The sequence below is a fragment of the Boleophthalmus pectinirostris genome, unplaced genomic scaffold, assembly GCF_026225935.1.
Source record: "Boleophthalmus pectinirostris isolate CB_2022bp ecotype Guang Dong unplaced genomic scaffold, ASM2622593v1 HiC_scaffold_22, whole genome shotgun sequence".
NCBI lineage: Eukaryota > Metazoa > Chordata > Actinopteri > Gobiiformes > Gobiidae > Boleophthalmus > Boleophthalmus pectinirostris.
Genome location: NW_026571190.1, coordinates 31,780,792 through 31,799,577, shown reverse-complemented (window position 1 = coordinate 31,799,577; position 18,786 = coordinate 31,780,792). Strand labels below are relative to the sequence as shown.

Here is an 18,786-nt window from a genome sequence, read left to right as displayed (position 1 = left end):
TTCAGCTTTCTGTTATATGTGGCATTTTTCACCATACAAAAGATATAATGCTTTCCTTGAAATTTAATTGACAACAGTCCTAATCTTTCTTTCTGAAGCCCATGGACTGCCTTTATCTTTTCGCACCGCTCTGAGTCATATTTTAGTTTCGACTTCCATTTCCATATATAACTATAAAACTTTGTAATGAAGCCTATAGATCTACTTCTATGAACCAAATTGCACTCTTTTCTTTAAAGGACTTATTATTTAACTGATTATATGTGCCTTTTGTTACGTGCTCTTTTCTGCTTCAACACATTTACTTTAGCTTGACTGACTCAGTATGTGCATTGTACTTCCATATAGAATCTAATAGCCACAACTTTGAGCAGTGGTGCAAGGTAAGGAAGTACAAGTTGTAATGTACTCTACTAAAATAAAATTTTTAAGGGTCAAGGATTTACTTAAAGGAGCATTGTGTAACTTTTCTGGTAGAGGGTCCACCAATTTGATGTTGTTTTTAAAGGGTCAGTCTGGAATTTTGGACATAGAACCTCATTTCGTAGTGAGACAGAGTGTTGGAGACGTGTGGAGACACTTTTTTAAATATTCCATCCAGTCCTTGTGTTTGCAGGGGTCGCTGGTGCTAGGCTAGTACATGTCAATGGTCATAAATGTTCTACAGTATGTAATTTAATTTTTATTAAATTTGATCTGCATGGAGACACACAGGGCCAAGTTACAGGTCAGATCAGTGGAGAAGTGGACCTGCTCACAATAATAATGCATGTTTTTGCAGTAGTTTGAGAAATAAAAACACCTGTAATGAATAAATATCAGATATATATTTTGAATGCCATACTGTGGAACATCCCAGGTAAAGTAATAACATCTCTTTGGAGACAAGCAGATGGCAGAGCACTGTGTAACTTTCTGGTGGAGAGTCCATCATCTGCTTGTTTCTATTGATATGTCATTACTAGGGATGAAACAGTAATCTAAATATTGCGATATCGTATGGTCAAAAGTCTCACAGTAATATTGTGGACTGTCACAATTTATCGAACTACAAGTCTCTACTTATATTCATTGTTATGGTGCAGCAATAGCTAAAAAAAACAGAGGGAACTACATAGACCATGATCCTTTGGGGTTGTCAATGGAAACTTAACATTAATAACACTTTTAAATCTTAATTAATAGTGTTAATAAACCATTGTTAACAGTATCAATGTTTTTTTTTAAGTAGTAATTGGCATATTTGCAGTTTTGTTAGCCTCCACAAATATAGCAATAAATATTGCACCTTGAGATGCTTATCGTGAAAATATCGTATCGTGAGATTTGGATATTGTTACTGGCATGTTCCACTGTATGAAATTTATACAATTACAGGTGGTTTTATAGCTAAAAAATACCAAGAAAAACAGGCATTCTGATTGTGAGGGGGGTCGCTTCTCCACAGATCTGACCTGTAACTTTGTCTGGTTTGGTCTCCACAGAAATAGAAAGGTTTAATACCATACTGTGAAACATTCCAGACAAAGCAATAACATCTCCATGAAGAAAAGCATCTGACAAACCCCCCACTAGAAAAGTTGTGCAAACTGAGTATTTCATCCACCACTGGCCATGAGCTGATTGCGATAAGGAAAACCACTACTCCTCGTGTTTCAACTTATTCCAAACTCAAAGTCTCAGAAGTTTGAATCCTAACCTGAACCCGATAACATCTCCAGCGACTACAAAGGAGGCATTGTTAGCGCACTGGGGCCTTTGTGTTAACACCGGGCGCTGGCAGTGTTCACAATTACAATTTTAAAAAAGACCAATTTGTCCGGAGTTAAGTCTCGAACCCCAAAGTTAATTAGACCCTGGATGGATGGGAAAGCCTGCCTGTGCGCCAGAGACTATTGGTAGCTACTTGTTATTCCAGCGTATAGCGAGAATTTGATTAGCGGGATCACAGGGAACCATCATCAGAGGGTATTTTTAAGAGAGGGTTCTGGCAGGGAGATCAGGAGACGGGCTAGACTCCATTAACCCAAAAGGACACGCCGGATAAATATGTCCACAGCAGCTGGAGAGATAAAGTTAGCATGAGAGAGCCCCGAGTTGGAAACAGGCAACGTGATGACAAACTCTGAGTCGGACATGCCCACAGACGAGATGGGGCCGGAGAGATCAAGGGCTTTCGTGAGTTTGGTGACGGAGAAATGGTGGTAAGTGTAGGAAAGAATGACACAGGGTTAGTGTAATAAACAGATCAGATTTTAGGATTTACTCCGAGATGATTGTTGATATAAACAGTGCATTACTACTACGTAAACCAGTGTGCTATTTGAGCCAGTTCCAGGCATGGATAACAAGGCGTAAGGACACGTCAAGATGAGAAAGTGAGGAAAAAAGCTTTGTCAAATGGAATACAATTTACAGAAACTAGAAGGTAGGTGAATTGTGTTGGGAAAAAAAAAAAGAATTCAAAAGAATGTACTGACGTTTTGAAGCGATAATAACCCTGGGAGTGTTTATGCATCTCTACTGGTGCACATATTTAGCTTGATTCATCAGCCGGTTTCACTTCTTGGAAACCGTCTGACCTCGCAGCATTAGGATTCGTTCGCTCAATGGTAGGCAGGTACTTTTTTTATTTTACCAATCACTGCTATTTTGGTCGTGACGTATGTAATGTGCCAGATCCCGTAGGAAGGTCGTTTTTCCCTTGATAAAATTCACCAAACATTCTCTTTGTTCCGGTTTTAAATCCTTGATCTTGGGAATCGTTGCCAACACAGAATGTCTGTCTTCGTCTACATCCATCTCGACCACTTTGTTTACTGTTGTGCTGTATCACAAAAGGGACCCAGACAGGTGCTTGAGTTTGACATCATGACTTCACACCTCTTCACTGAATGGCCGGTGTGCGGTCTACAACTTCTGTGGTTCGTGCAAACCGTCTGGTGTATTCCATTTCCTGACCTAGTTGCTGGAAAGAAATTAAATTGGGTAGAGGCACTAGGTGGCGCCAGCCTGGCTACCACATATTAGCAATAAAGTTCACAAAAGTAATTACTAATATTAAGATTACCTGAAAACTCAAGAAAAAATGACAACATGATTTAAACCACACTGTAAAAAAACAAAATCTCGTCAAGTTAAGATGACTTGAATTAACAGTTTTATCATGATTTGAGTGAATTTCACTTGATGGGTAAAATTATCTGCCCATGGAATATGACTATTTGTACTTAAAATATTTTTTTTTAAATGCATCTTGCTACATTTAAAATAAGAAAAACAACAACTTATTGCACTTAAAATAAGAAACAAAATAAAACGTTGCTTGAATTTCGAAAAACACACTTACTCCACTAGAGGATAATTTTACTTGTCAAGTTGAATCTACTCAAATAAAGTAAAATGTTCTTAATTTAAGTAATTTTAACCTACCTAGATATTATTTTGTTCCAGTGCAAAGCTATTTCAGGAGCCTGTGATCAATAAAATCCTTCACAGTCCTGTTTAGGGGTTTGATTTTCAACAAAAAAGGTGAGCGTGATGTATGACAGACTTGTTTAAAAGTACAAATGTCATTAAAACTTGTATTTGAGACACAGCAGTTTCTTGCTGATTTGCACTCACTCTAGTAAAGAGGCTGAAGTGTCTTGCTCAATAACACTGCAGCACTGCATGCGATTGAACCACCAGTCTCTGGATTAGAAAAAGAGGACTGCTACCGACAAGTGCTTTTTAAAATGAAGACTTCAAAAAACAGTGATACAGTTTGTTGGTTTGTTTTTTTATCCACTTACTGAATTTCATTTGAAAGCATTTCTGTCTCCCTGACAATTCTAAAGGGGCTGCAAACAATACTGGTTGATTTATGTGCAAACCTGCTTATATTATACTTTATACTGTTTTCACATAATAGTTTTCCCCTTAAGTAGCTCTCTGTACCTTTGGGATTTGGTCTTTCTGTTTTCCTAACTGGAAAAGTTTTAATTCCTCCTGGCGATATTGGTACTGCCAGAGTTCTCTGATTGGCTGTCAGAACAATTACCTTTACAAGCCCATTCCCTCAGAATTCTACAAGTACTACAGATTGGAAAGAAAAAAACTATTGGGTTTCCTAACACTTTGGACCTGCTTCAAACAGTGACACTGCAAATGTAGTTGGTGAGACGCTAAACTTGGCTATCAGAACTCTTTGAAAAAGTTCAAAACACTTGTAAATTTCGTTTTTGGAATCAGAGAAATATTGTTATAAAAAGAAATCCCAATAAACCAGTTTGTAAATATACAGTATTATTAAAAGGTCTGAGCTGCAACAAATACTAGTACATAACAGAAGGCACTAGTAATTAGCCGTCAAAGTTACTTATTCGACAGCTTGGTGTTTGCCTTATTACATGAAAATTACAAAAATCCTCCTCACTTTTGTAAAGAAATTGTACACATGATAAATACTGAGCCCCATAATACATGTATATTGTTCCAGTTTTCACCTATTGAACGATAAAAGTAATTATCGTGACAGGTCCAGTAGCTCGCCACCCCCTCCAAGGAGCTCACCGAGGGATTTCTGAATCTTACGCATTGCGCTGAATCACTAAAATTTGACTGTAAATGTGTCAGTAACTTTGTGAACTAATAAATGGATAATGGTTTATGTTTTATATTATAGGCTTCTAACTGTTCCCCATCTAAAGCTCCCAGTGCCTCTTGCACCAGTATATACTCAGTTTCTTGCAACTGCTAACATTAGTAGTTCTCAGGCATTTTCGATTTGTAAAGGTTAGAAACCCCTGATGCAGAGTTTGTATTTTTCTATTGCCTTTAAAATAATAATAAATAAACCAAGACATGGGCTTCTTTTGAAAGTTCACGCTTCATTTTGATTGGTCAAAGGTCCTATATTACACAAAATGGATTATTGTGAGCTTTACACCATCTGAGAATGTTGTTACCTCCTCGAAAACTTACAGAGTTGTTTTGTTTCATTCACACATGTTTGAGTAATCCTGGTTTGTTAGTCTATACATTTCCAAAGCTCAAAATGCTCTGTTCCACCTGGTGATGTCATGAAGTTTTAGGTAGTTTTCAAGTTCACAGCTACTCTAGATGTGCATAGAATCCCTCAGTCATCCAGGTAGAATCCATGGCAAAGAAGAAATTCGTTTTCGACCTAAATAAACATTTGTCCAGTTGACAAATTGAATTTCTCCTTTCGCCGTTAACAGAGACCTTTTATCTTTAGTTCAGTGTAGATTGGCAATTCCAGGGCTGAAATCATCCAAATGATTCTAGTGAAGGTGTTTGGGGGTTAAAACGCAGTGGAGCACTTCCTGTATTACCACGTAACTAGGGCTGAGTATCATTAAGAAGTTGCCGAGACGATACATAGGCCATGACACGATACATATCTCGATACAGTGCACTTTTGATTCAATATGATATATTTCAAATCAATTTGATACGATTCAATAAAAAAATAAAGGCTAAATCATGGCTGTGATGTTAAAAGTCTTTGGTAATCCATTTCTTGAGCAAAGTTAATATGAAATAGGCCCATTTTAATCATCAAAACAGTGAAAATGTCAAATAAACAAGTTTCCTTCCTCTAAACAACCAACAAAACTGTATCACTGTAACAAAATAATTGAGTAAAATATACCAAAAAAATACTCTTGGCAATATATAGATACAGCAGTCTACGATATTTATACTGTATCAGCACATTAAGCGATACGATATATTGACATTTTGATATTTTTGCACACCCCTACACATGACATCACAAGGTGGAACAAAGTGTTTTCAGTCTGAGAGAAGAACTCGGTTTAAACATGCAGGATTTCTGTGTCAAACATGTGTGAATGAAACAAAACACAACTCCAAGTATGTTTTTGATAAGGAAACATCAGAAAATCCTGCAATATTAGGCTCCTTAAATAGAGAAGTAACATGGATGAGATGTATGTACTTCTATTACAGTTTCCATTGCCTTAAATCTCCGTATACTCTAAAAACATATTGTAATCGCTTGTTGACCTGAGGTGGATGTGACACTGATCCCTTAATTAAACCGTATAGATTTCAGCTCGGGGCCTTCATTACTATTCCGGAGAGGCAGGCTGCATTTCAATGAGACACTAAACACGCCGACGGTAACTCGGGTCGGACGCGGCGCAGACGAGATGGCCGCCGTCAGGGTCAGGCTGCGTGTGCTCTTTAAATACGTGGATCGGGAGGGTGACATGTCTCGTGAGATTATGAGGTAGAAGCATATGGAGCTAACCTTGGGGCTGGCACCTTATCCCGGCTACCCTGTGAGTTAAGGCGAAGAGAGCTGCAAAACAAACAGCCAAACAAACAACACAAAACACAAAAGATTGGCGGGCAATGTTAAGTCTGGGATGTTAGAGGACACACACACACACACACACACACACACGACATTCATTGTGTAAGTTCTGGAGACACACATATTCCTACAATGTGAATGGGAAATGAATTCAAGGAAGCAATGTTGAACTGAAGAGTACATTTGTATTTGTTTCAATTGTATTTTGAGTAGAAAGGAACCAGGTATTACTTTTTTACTACTAAAGGTAGAGCTAGGTATTGTTACGAAGTTGCCGATACGATATATACCTCGATACATAGGTCACGATACGATACATACCTCGATACATAGGCCATGATACATACCTTGATACATAGGTCACGATACGATACACACCTTGATACATAGGCTACGATATGATACATACCTCGATACCTAGGCTACAATACGATACATACCTCGATACATAGGCTACGATACAATACATACCTCGATACATAGTTCACGATACAATACATACCTTAATACATAGGCTACGATACAATACATACCTCGATACATAGTTCACGATACAATACATACCTTAATACATAGGCTACGATACATACCTCGATACATAGGTCACGATACGATACACACCTTGATACATAGGTCACGATACGATACACACCTTCATACATAGGCTACAATATGATACATACCTCGATACATAGGCCACGATATGATACATATCTTGATACATAGGTCACGATACGATACACACCTTCATACATATGCTACGATACGATACATACCTCGATACATAGGCTACAATACGATACATACCTCGATACATAGGCTATGATACAATACATACCTCGATACATAGGTCACGATACGATACACACCTTCATACATAGGCTACAATACGATACATACCTCGATACATAGTTCACGATACAATACATACCTTAATACATAGGCTACGATACATACCTCGATACATAGGTCACGATACAATACACACCTTGATACATAGGCTACAATATGATACATACCTCGAAACATAGGCCACGATATGATACATATCTTGATACATAGGTCACGATACGATACACACCTTCATACATATGCTACGATACGATACATACCTCGATACATAGGCTACAATACGATACATACCTCGATACATAGGCTACGATACAATACATACCTCGATACATAGTTCACGATACAATACATACCTTAATACATAGGCTACGATACATACCTCGATACATAGGTCACGATACGATACACACCTTGATACATAGGCTACAATATGATACATACCTCGATACATAGGCCACGATATGATACATATCTTGATACATAGGTCACGATACGATACACACCTTCATACATATGCTACGATACGATACATACCTCGATACATAGGCTACAATACGATACATACCTCGATACATAGGCTATGATACAATACATACCTCGATACATAGGTCACGATACGATACACACCTTCATACATAGGCTACAATACGATACATACCTCGATACATAGGCTACAATACGATACATACCTCGATACATAGGCTACGATACAATACATACACCAATACATACGATACGATATATACCTTAATACATAGGCTACAATACAATACATACCTCGATACATAGGCTACGATACAGTACATACCTCGATACATAGTTCACGATACAATACATACCTTAATACATAGGCTACGATACATACCTTGATACACAGGTCACGATACGATACACACCTTGATACATAGGCTACAATACGATACATACCTCGATACATAGGCTACGATACGATACATACCTCGATACATAGGCTACAATACGATACATACCTCGATACATAGGCTACGATACGATACATACCTCGATACATAGGCCACGATATGATACATATCTTGATACATAGGCCACGATACATACCTCGATACATAGGCTACCATACAATACATACCTCGATACATAGGCTATGATACAATACAAACCTCGATACATAGGTCACGATACGATACACACCTTGATACATAGGCTACAATACGATACATACCTCGATACATAGGCTACAATACGATACATACCTCGATACATAGGCTACAATACGATACATACCTCGATACATAGGCTACAATACGATACATACCTCGATACATAGTTCACGATACGATACATACCTTAATACATAGGCTACGATACGATACATATCTCGATACAGTGAACTTTCGATTCTATACGATATATTTCAAAATGATTCGATACAGTTCAATAAAAAATAAAGGTTAAATCATGGCTGTGATACTAAAAACCTTTTTTTAGAACCACTTCTTGTGTAAAGTGAATATGAAACACGCACATTTTAATCATCAAAACTGTGAAAATGTCACATAAACGAAAATGTTGCATAAATGAGTTTCCTTCCTCTAAACAAGCAACAAAACTGTAGCGCTGTAACAAAATAATTTAGTAAAATATACCAAAAATACTCTACAGCAGCCCACGATATCGATACTGTATCATCACATTAAACGATACTTTTGCACACCCCTAATTAAAGGTATATTGCGTAACTTTTCATGTCTTGGGTTGTTTCCGTGGAGATATTATTGCTTTACCTGGAATGCTCCACAGTATGACAGTAAATGTAGCTACCTTGTCTTTATTTCGGTGTTTTTATTATTCTAAAGTGACTTGAAAAACCTACTTTACATTCTTAGTGCGAATGAGGTCTTCGCCAGTAAATTGGCCTGGTGTCAACAACTTCTTTCTCCAGGGAGATTATTAATGCACTACTGTGAAACATTCCAGGCAATCTTCATGCAAACAAGCAGCTGGCGTGCCCTGCTGTGAAGTTACACGGTGAGGTCTTGGCGGAGGTCAGCGCTGTTGAACCTGCTCATGATCATTTCTATAAGAGGCTAGACCCGAGTCACTGTATTACTTTTTTTTTTTTAAATCTGTAGTTTTACCATGAACGTCAGCTGCCTCTATCTGTGTTAAATATTTTTGGTCTATAGATGCTGTGAAGAGACGGTGTAATCCTATTGATTGATTAGCGATTGAATATAGAGACAGTTTCAGCAGTGCTCATCTGGACATTGTTTTTGTGATCAAGATGCTTCGGTTCTCATCAAGAAGAAGAACATTTTCAATTCTCTGCTACTGGCCTGAAACAAAAGGAGGAGCTTTAGAGTGAAACTACCCTGCCTTTTAGGGATGTAACAATAACCAAAATATCGTGATATCGTATCGTCAAAGTTCTCACAATAACATCGTGGACCCTCATAATATATCGAATAGTCTCTTGGCTTAAGTTAAGAGTTATGGCGCAACAATAGCTAAAAAAAAAAGACAGAGGGAACTACATAGACCATGATCCTTTGCTCCATTTCAGTGCAGACTACGAGAAGAAATAACAACTCTAACATTTTTAAGTCTTAATTCTTTGGATTAAGTCTTGTCAAGGCATTTTAAGAGGAAAAAGTAGCATATGAACAGTTTTGTTAGCTCCACAAAATATCGTAATAAATATCGTACTGTGAGATGTATATCGTGAAAATATTGTATCAAGAGATTTGGATATTGTTACATCCCTTATCGTGAGCCTCCCCACCATATCGTGAGCTTTCCCACGATATCGCAATAAATATCGTACCGTGAGACTTGGATATCGTTACGCCCCTACTGTCTTTTGTTTACAACCTCACACTATTATGAGTCGTTGTGGACCTACTGTGAGATGGAAATTTAACTTTTTGGGGCTGGACTTAGTCAACTTAGGTGAGATTAAAGGTGCATTGTGTAACTTTTCTGGGGAAGGGTCCGTCAAATGTTTTGTCAGAAATATTTCACAGTACGGATTAACACCTTTCGATATTCATGGGGACCAAACCAGGCATTTGCAGGTCAGATTTGTGGAAAGGCGACCTCGTTTACTGTCAGAACGCCTGTTTTTCAAGGTATTTTTGAGCAACAAATCCAAATATAAGTGGCTAAATGTAAAGTAGATCTGTTTAGTGTGGAACATTTGAAGCAGAGGAAGGTGACTGATCTCCAACCGAAAAGTTACGCAATGCACCTTTAAATTCCCAGTGTTTCAAGCCAGTTCCATCAAATTGAAAATGGCTTCGGGATAAATCGGGGGAACCTTAAACGTTTTTATTAGAGAAACGATGTCCAGATGAGCACCGTTGAAACAATTTCCTCAGAACATTTTGTGAGATCATCAGAAACCCTGAAAATACGCTAAATTTGGACGTCTTTTGCCTAGAGATAACAAACTCATCTTGGACTCTATTGGCGACCAAATTCATTCTGTAAGATCTGTTACTTAATATAGAAGGGTACAGCTTCAAAAGGGCTTTTAACCAAATCATTGAGTCATTTCATTCAGTAATGTATTTCCAGTGTAGTGAAAGGCAAAAGCACTCGCTCAGCACAAAACCACTGACCGACTGTGAGGTATTACTATGTGCTTTCATCCTTCACTTGTCAGATTGAATCGCCATTTGAAAAGCCCGTCCTTAAGCCTGTCCGCACTATTGATAGAAACAAAGACTGCACTCAATCACACAAAATCCCACTCTCAAATCCACCGTGACTTCTGACGAAATCTTATCTCATGATCTCTTTAATATGGAACCAATATTCAACCGAAATCCTCTAAATCTAGTTTTTGTCTTTTATCGGAGCCTTTTACAATCAGTTCAATCTCAGGTCGGCTAATCGCTACAGACGAGCTCGGATCCAGGAGAGCGCTGAGATGAAAACTGAAATCGTGAGGGATATTAGGCACAAGAACACGCCATTGTACAAATCTACTTTAATTACAGGCTAGTTTTACCCAAATGTTTGTATTCTCAGTGACGACTGAATAGAGTGACTGGAAAGCCGTCTGAAAAATGCTGCGTTTATAATGCAAGGTCATTTCAGCGAGCGCTTCACCCGTTTTGTAAAAATGCTAGCTTTTCATTGCAGTATAATGGCCATATATGCTTTAAATATATTGAAGCATAAATCCTGTATTCAGCTTACATCACTTTTATTACAATATCGCTGAAATAACAGGTGCTGCATGGAAAAGGATGATACAAAACCACTTCTAGAGTTATAAACTAGCCTAAAATATTGTTAATTATACTATGATACTTTGAAATGATGTCGAGCTGGGGGTGTATTTCTATGGTCGTATGTTTACAATTACAATTAGCGAGTTTTTTAGATTTTCTGAAAATTCAAGAAAATAATTAAAGTAAGTAGCATATGTTCAGAAGCCTGTGATCAATACGAGCGTTCATGGTCCTGTTTAGGCGTTTGATTTTCAACAAAAAATTTAAAGTGATTAATTGAAAAACTGCTGGCTAATGCGATCTATTTTGTGACTATCATTTTATGTATGAGAGACGTGTTTAAAATCATCTCAGCTGTTGTAGTTCCAACTGAATCAGCTCTTTCTGGTCAGATAGTGTCCACGTTTATATGATGTTTTTTTTAGTTTCGAATTAAATGTTCTGACTTAAATCATTCGGAATTAAAATATTCTCCTTCGAGTTTACATGGAAATAATAAATACGAAGTGAGGTTTCCAAAGAAAACACGTTAAATCACATTTATTTAATTCCATTACATGAATGTATTTATATCGACCTGAAGAAAACACACACTTCAGCTGCTTTTTTGTCATCTTGGTTTGTCGTTACCCCACAGACACAAACATGATGCTAACTTTTTTCGCAGTTGTTCAGATGATGATGATGCAGCAGCTGGAGAATTCTATCATCACACTTTACGTCTGTCGGCTGAAGAGGAGAAGGGAAGAGTGCCGGAGAAGGGAGGAAGAAGACAAACGGAGTCAACGGCTGCTCTACCTCAGCCCACTCCTGCATCTCGCTCACACATCCAAAGAGACGTGGATGAAAGTCCGAAGCCCAGACTGGTGGTGCCGAATCATCCAGATCGCATCAGAAGAGCGACTGAACGACTAGGGATGTAACAATAACCACAATATCATGATATTGTATCATCAAAGTTCTCACAGTAATATCGGGGACCATCACAATATATTAAATTATATAAGTCTCTTTGTTTAAATTAAGAGTTATTTATTTATTTATTTATTTAATTGAGACAGGGACAGAGCGCAATTTTTACATTAACCTTGAAAGGAGAGATGCATTGTACATCAGGTTGTAGCATCAGTGCTAATTTCCACCTGTCGTCCCTGGGCAGGTTCATTGATTGATTGTATTTAATTGACCTTGGCCATCAACTGTTCTTGGAGACCTGTGTAGCATGTTTTGGGTTGATGGTGGAAACCGGAGCCTCCGGAGGAAACCCACCCAGGTTCAGCAGTAGTTAAAAAAAAAAAAAAAGAAAGAAGAAGGAACTACATAGACCATGATCCTTCCTGATTTCAATGTAGACTACAAGAATAACATTTTTAAGCACTTTTAAGTCTTAGTTCCTTGGATTAAAGGTTGTTAGAGGATTTTCCAAGGAACGAGAAATCCAGCGACTGTTTGTCCTTTTTCAAATGTTGCGCATTGAAACCACCCCCCTCCCCTACAGCTCCTACGTAGAAACGCCTTCTCCGCCTCCTCACTACGCCAGAAACAGGTTTGTTACAGCCGGTGAGCTGCACATGACTTGTAAACAACTAACTACAGTGTTGTTAGGCAAGGCGGAGAAGTGAGGACGGGGGAGCGGGTGTGCGGACATTTGTTCGCGGACGAGAAGTGAGGAGCAGGGAGAAGAGCGGAGCAGGGAGAGGAGAGAGGAGAGAGGAGAGGGAGCGGTGCGCGGAGATTCCGTGCCCGTAGAAGTGAGGAGAAGGGGGAAGAGCGGAACGGGCAGCGGGACAGGAGTAGGAAAGGGGAGCAGAGAGGTTGCGCGGAGATTCAGTGCGAATGAACTAGCTACAACACGCACCAGCAAGCGGACTCTTTCTTTGCCTTGAAATTACGTTTTCAGACATAGGATATCGCTTTCGTGTCCTGAAAAACGTTTGACTAGCCTTGGAAATAAAGTACGTTTTCATAATAAGCAGAAGTTACTGTCCAGGAGTAATTTGGCGACCAATGCGTCAGTCTTTAACCCTGCGTCTGCTTCAGTCGCGCCATCGCTGGAAGAATCTAAAGAAACCTTAGTTTGGCTTCGCTGCTTTCCCCTTGTCTTCTCTTTCAGCGACCTCAAAAACGGACTTTCTTTTGCGGCTAACTGCTCCTGGATTCTTGTCTGCCAGCAACAAAACTTTGTGCTAACTGCGAGGAAGATATAGGTCAAAAAAAGCCGCTAAGAACTGTTGCATTGGTGGAGTAAACAGCGTCTGTGCGTCTTGCGTCTGTGACTGCGTGACAGTCGTACGTAAACCACGTACCGGCGGCGCGCAGGCAGGTCAGTTACGCTAGAAACGTAGGGAGTTTGATTGATAGCCTGTCAGCTAACAGATAACGAGCCGTGTCGTTATCTATTGGCAAATTTTAGCTGGCCCCACCACGTCCAGAGTTTGATGAATTTTTATTCTCTTTTTTGGTCATCATAATTACAAGGCTTACTGCACCTCTATAATGCTCATTGACAACTTGAAACAAAAAAAAAAAAAAAAAAATCCTCCATACAACCTTTAAGTCTTGTCAAGACATTTTAAGACGAAAAAGTAAGCATATTAATGGTTTTGTAAGCCTCCACAAAATATCACAATAAATATATCGTGAGATGTATATCGTGAAAACATCGTACCGAGAGATTTGGATATTGTTACATTCCTAATCATGAGCCTCCCCACCAGATCGTGAGCTTTCACACAATATTGCAATAAATATTTATAGAGAGATGATATCGTATCGTGAGGCTTGGATATCGTTACATCCCTATGAACGACCGGAATTATTTTTGAGAAGAATAAACGTTTACATGATCGAGGAATAAGTTAATTCATCAGAATAAACCACCTACTTACATCAGAATTAAGTTTAATTCCGAACAATCATTTTTACTGGGAATTAAGTGTTTACATGGTCTTTTTAAAGCGGAATTGATTTTTATTCAGAATTAAATCATTTTTAAGCTTCTACTGACAGAGTAGTGCTTCAGTTTGCTTCACACCCCCACTGAATTTTTTTGACGTCAGCTGCAAAGTATCAATTCTCTAAAGTAAAAGGAACATGGCTAAGAATTGTTGATGGGTGAAAAAAAAATAGAAACGTGAATCAAAATGAAGAAATCATGAACAAATCCTAACGAACACTAGTATCCTGCACTTAACAGCTGCTTTGAGAACTGTATTCAACAAAAGCAGTAAATAGTGAACATCTGTAATACTCAGAGTGGCAGTAAAACTTATAGCAACAGCTGCTCGGAATAAGACCGGGGCACTACATCACGAGCGGACCCCCCCTCTCTCTCTTCTCCCTCCCTCTCTCTCTGTAACTTTAACAACAATCATTTCTGACTCCACTTCCACCTTGAGGATTAAACTTTTTCTATCGGTTTCCTGTGCTATTTTGGCCCTATAAGCTGTGCTGTTAAAAAAAAAAAAAAAAAAAAGCTCCCCAAGTCCATCTATTAAGTTCTTTTCTTCCCAGAGTGGAGCTGCACAAACTCAACTCCAATCTCACACAAGTCTAAAGAACTGCCTGTATCCAACTATGATTACACCAGCCCTTTAGCTCTCGCTCTCTCTCTCTCTCTCTCTCTCTCTCTCTCTCTCTCTCTCTCTCTCTCTCTCTCTCTCTCTCTCTCTCTGTTCCTGTCTGTCTGTCTGTCTATCAATCTCTCTGTTCTTCTCTCTGTATCTGTCTCTCTCTCTGCCATCAGTTTCTCTCTCTCTGTCTCTCTCTTTCTATCAATCTCTCTGTTCCCATCTCTCTCGTAGTTCCTCTCTTTCTCTCTCTTTCTCAGTCTGTCTGTTCCACTCTCTTTACATAACTGTCTCTCTGTTCGACTCTCTATCTCTCTAATCTCACTGTTTCTCTCTCTGTCTGTCTCTCTATCAATCTCTATTCTCTCTCTCTCTCTCTCTCTCTCTCTCTCTCTCTCTCTCTCTCTCTCTATATATATATATGTCTCTCTGTTCCTCTCTATATTAGTCTCTCTGTTCCGCTCTCTATCTATCTCTCTTCCTATCTCTCTGTTCCTCTCTCTCTCTATATATAAGCTGTCTCTCCATTCGTCTCTCTCTCTCTTTCACTCTCCGTCGCCCTCTCTCTGTCTCTCTCTCAATCTTTCCATTCCTCTCTCTCTATATCTCTCTGTTCCTCTCTCTCTCTTTCTCAGTCTGTCTGTTCCACTCTCTTTACATAGCTGTTCTCTCTGTTCGACTCTCTATCTCTCTCTCTCTCTCTCTATCTATCTATCTATCTAGCTGTCTCTCCATACATCTCTCTCTCTCTGTCTGTGTCTCCCCCTCTCTGTCTCTCCCTCAATCTTTCCATTCCTCTCTCTGTATATCTCTGTGTTCTTCTCTTTTTCTCTCTCTCCCTCTCTCTCTCTATTAATATTTATGTTCCTCTCTTTCTATCAATCTCTCTGTCCCCCCCTCTCTCTCTCTCTCCTCTCTCTCTCTCTCTCTCTCTCTCTCTCTCTCTCTCTCTCTCTCTCTCTCTCTATATATATATATATATATATATATATATATATATATATATATATCTGTCTCGCAGTTCCTCTCTTTCTCAGTCTGCCTGTTCCACTCTCTTTACATAACTGTCTCTCTGTTCGACTCTCTAGCTCTCTAATCTCTGTCTCTCTCTCTCTCTCTCTCTCTCTCTGTACCTCTCTCTTTCTTTATATAATTGTCTCTCTGTTCCTCTCTCTATCTCCCTAATCTGTTTCTCTCTCTGTTTCTGTCAGTCTCTATTCCTGTCTCAGTATATATATCTGTCTCTCTGTTTCTCTCTCTATTAGTTTCTCTGTTCTGCTCTCTCTGTCTATCTCTCTTCCTCTCTCTCTATAAGCTGTCTCTCCATTTATCTCTCTCTCTCTCTCTCTCTCTATCAATATTTATGTTCCTCTCGTTCTATCAATCTCTCTTTTCCTCTCTTTTTATATGACTCTGTTCTTCTCTCTCTAATTTCTCTTTTCTCTAATCTCTGTTTCTCTCTCTCTTTATCTCTGTTCCTCCTCTCTCTCTCTCTCTCTCTCTCTCTATATATATATATATATATATATATATATATATATATATATATGTCTCTCCATTCATCTCTCTCTCTCTATCAATTTCCTCTATCTGTCTCTCTGTTCCTCTGTCTCTCTTTCTCTATCAGTCTCTCTGTTTTCTGCTCTATTTTCCTCTGGTTTTCTCTCTGTTCCTCTCTCCATATATCTGTCTCTTCATTCGCGTCTCTCTCTCTTCTCTCTCTATCAATCTTTCCATTTCTCTCTCTATATATAGCTCTCTGTTCCTCTCTCTATCAATCAATTTCTCTTTTCCTCTCTCTATATGTGCCTTTCTTTTCCTTTCTCTCTCTCTATTAATCTCTCCATTCCCCCCTCGCCATATATATCTGTTTCTCTCCTCCTCTTTCTCTCTCTATCAATCTCTCTGTTCCCCTCTCTCTGTCTGTCTCTCTGTTCCTCTATCTATCTGTTTCTCTTCCACCCCCCTCCCTCTCCCTCTCTCTCTCTCTCTTTCTCTCTCTTCCTCACTCTTTAAATCAGGGCTTTACTGCGATGGGCGAGCGACTGCGGTGAGTATCGGGCGGATTTACGCTGAATTCCAGGTCTGAGGCGTTTGGAGCATTAAGAGAAAAAGACGAGGAGGGAGAGTTTTAAAAATGTGATGTGATATTGGACGTGTTCGTAGATCCCAAATAACAGAAACATGTGGGACTCCAGAAAACACACAAACACACACACACACACAGTTACACAAAACACACACATGGTCACACACTGTCATTTGGCTGAAAAAACACATTATTTTGTCTGTTTGGTAACACAGCTGATTCTGGGCCACTGTATTTAATCTGAACGTGAGGTAATTTGTTGGACTAAAACAAACCGTCCAATTTGCATAATTTTATTTAATAACCGTATAATTGTTATCTGAATTAAACACCGACTCCAAAATACACAAAAAAGAGAAGAGATTTTGACTGTTTCTAAGGCTTAAGATTGTGTAACTTTTCTACTGCAGGGAAAGCTACCTGCTGCTGGTCTCCGTGGAGATGTCGTTGCCTGGAATGTTCCATTGTGTTTGTTTTTATTGCGGGGTCACTCCCACGGATCTGACCTGTGACTTGGCCCGGTGGAGTCATCTGGATCTCTCCATGGAGACAGATTAGTTTAATGCCATACTGCTGGACATTCTAAGCAAAGCTACAACATCTCCATGGAGACAACCAGGTAGAGTAATGTTCACAAAAACATCTATACTGAAATAAAAATATACTTAAAGGGTCCATATTACACTATTTTGTGATCTATGTTACAATGTTTACTCATCAAAAACAAACCTGGAGTTTTGTTTTGTTTCATTGACACATGTTTAACACAAAAATTCTGCATATTTAGGCTGAGTTCTTCTCTCAAACGGAAAAACAAACCTCTGTTCCACCTTGTGATGTCACGTGGTAATACAGAAAGTGCTCCACTGTGTTTTAAAACTCCAAGCACCTTCAATAGAATCATCTGGATCATTTCAGCCCTGGAACTGCCAAATGCCAAAGGAGGTGTTAACTTAAAAACCTGCCACTTCAGGACATCACAAGGTAGAACAGAGCATTTTGAACCTCAATACTTCAGACAAAGAAATGAGGTAGAACACTTCACTGAGTCATAAAAGAGTTAAAAAATAGCAGTACAGGTGCTCTACAGGGGTTAAACTAGTAGTTTTAAAAGTAATAGTAGTCTTTATAGTAGTATAGTAATAGTAGTAGCCTTTTTTTTTTTTCTTGATTTCATTTCTCTCCAGCAACTAGGTCAGGAATCGGAATACACTAGACGCAAATACCTCTGAAGTGCGAGTTCGGACACCAGCCAATCAGCAAAGAGCCATACATTCTGTGTTGGCAACGATTCCCGAGATCGAGGATTTAAAGCCAAGAACAAAGAGAATGTTTGGTGAATTTTATCAAGGGGAAAGACGTTATTGTCCTTCTTCCTACGGATTTGGGAAAAGCTTAATATACCAGTTACCTGTCAAATGAACAAATTCTAACACTGCGAGGTTAAACGGTTTCTGCGAAGTGAAACTGGCTGAGGAATCAGGCTAATAATGTTTACTGATCAAAAACAAACCTGGAGTTTTGTTTTTGGTTTCATTTACATGTTTAACACACAAATCCTACATATTTAGCCTGAGTTCTTCTCTTAAACCACAAAAAAAAAATTTAATTAAATTAAAAACATATATTAAAAAAACTGTTCCACCGCATTTAACCTGAAAGCTACCACTTCACATCACATCACAAGGTGGAACAGCATTTTGAGCCTCGATA

General features: G+C 38.8%; 1 protein-coding gene across 1 annotated transcript in view; it reads right to left on the bottom strand.

Moving 5' to 3' along the window:
* The window catches only part of npnta (nephronectin a), a 226,693-nt gene that overhangs the window by 156,636 nt on the left and 51,271 nt on the right, over nucleotides 1-18,786 (bottom strand). The window contains exon 6 of the mRNA XM_020930429.2: nucleotides 6,281-6,331. Within this exon, the coding sequence (XP_020786088.2) occupies nucleotides 6,281-6,331 (51 nt within the window). The remainder of the gene's footprint in view (nucleotides 1-6,280; nucleotides 6,332-18,786) is intronic.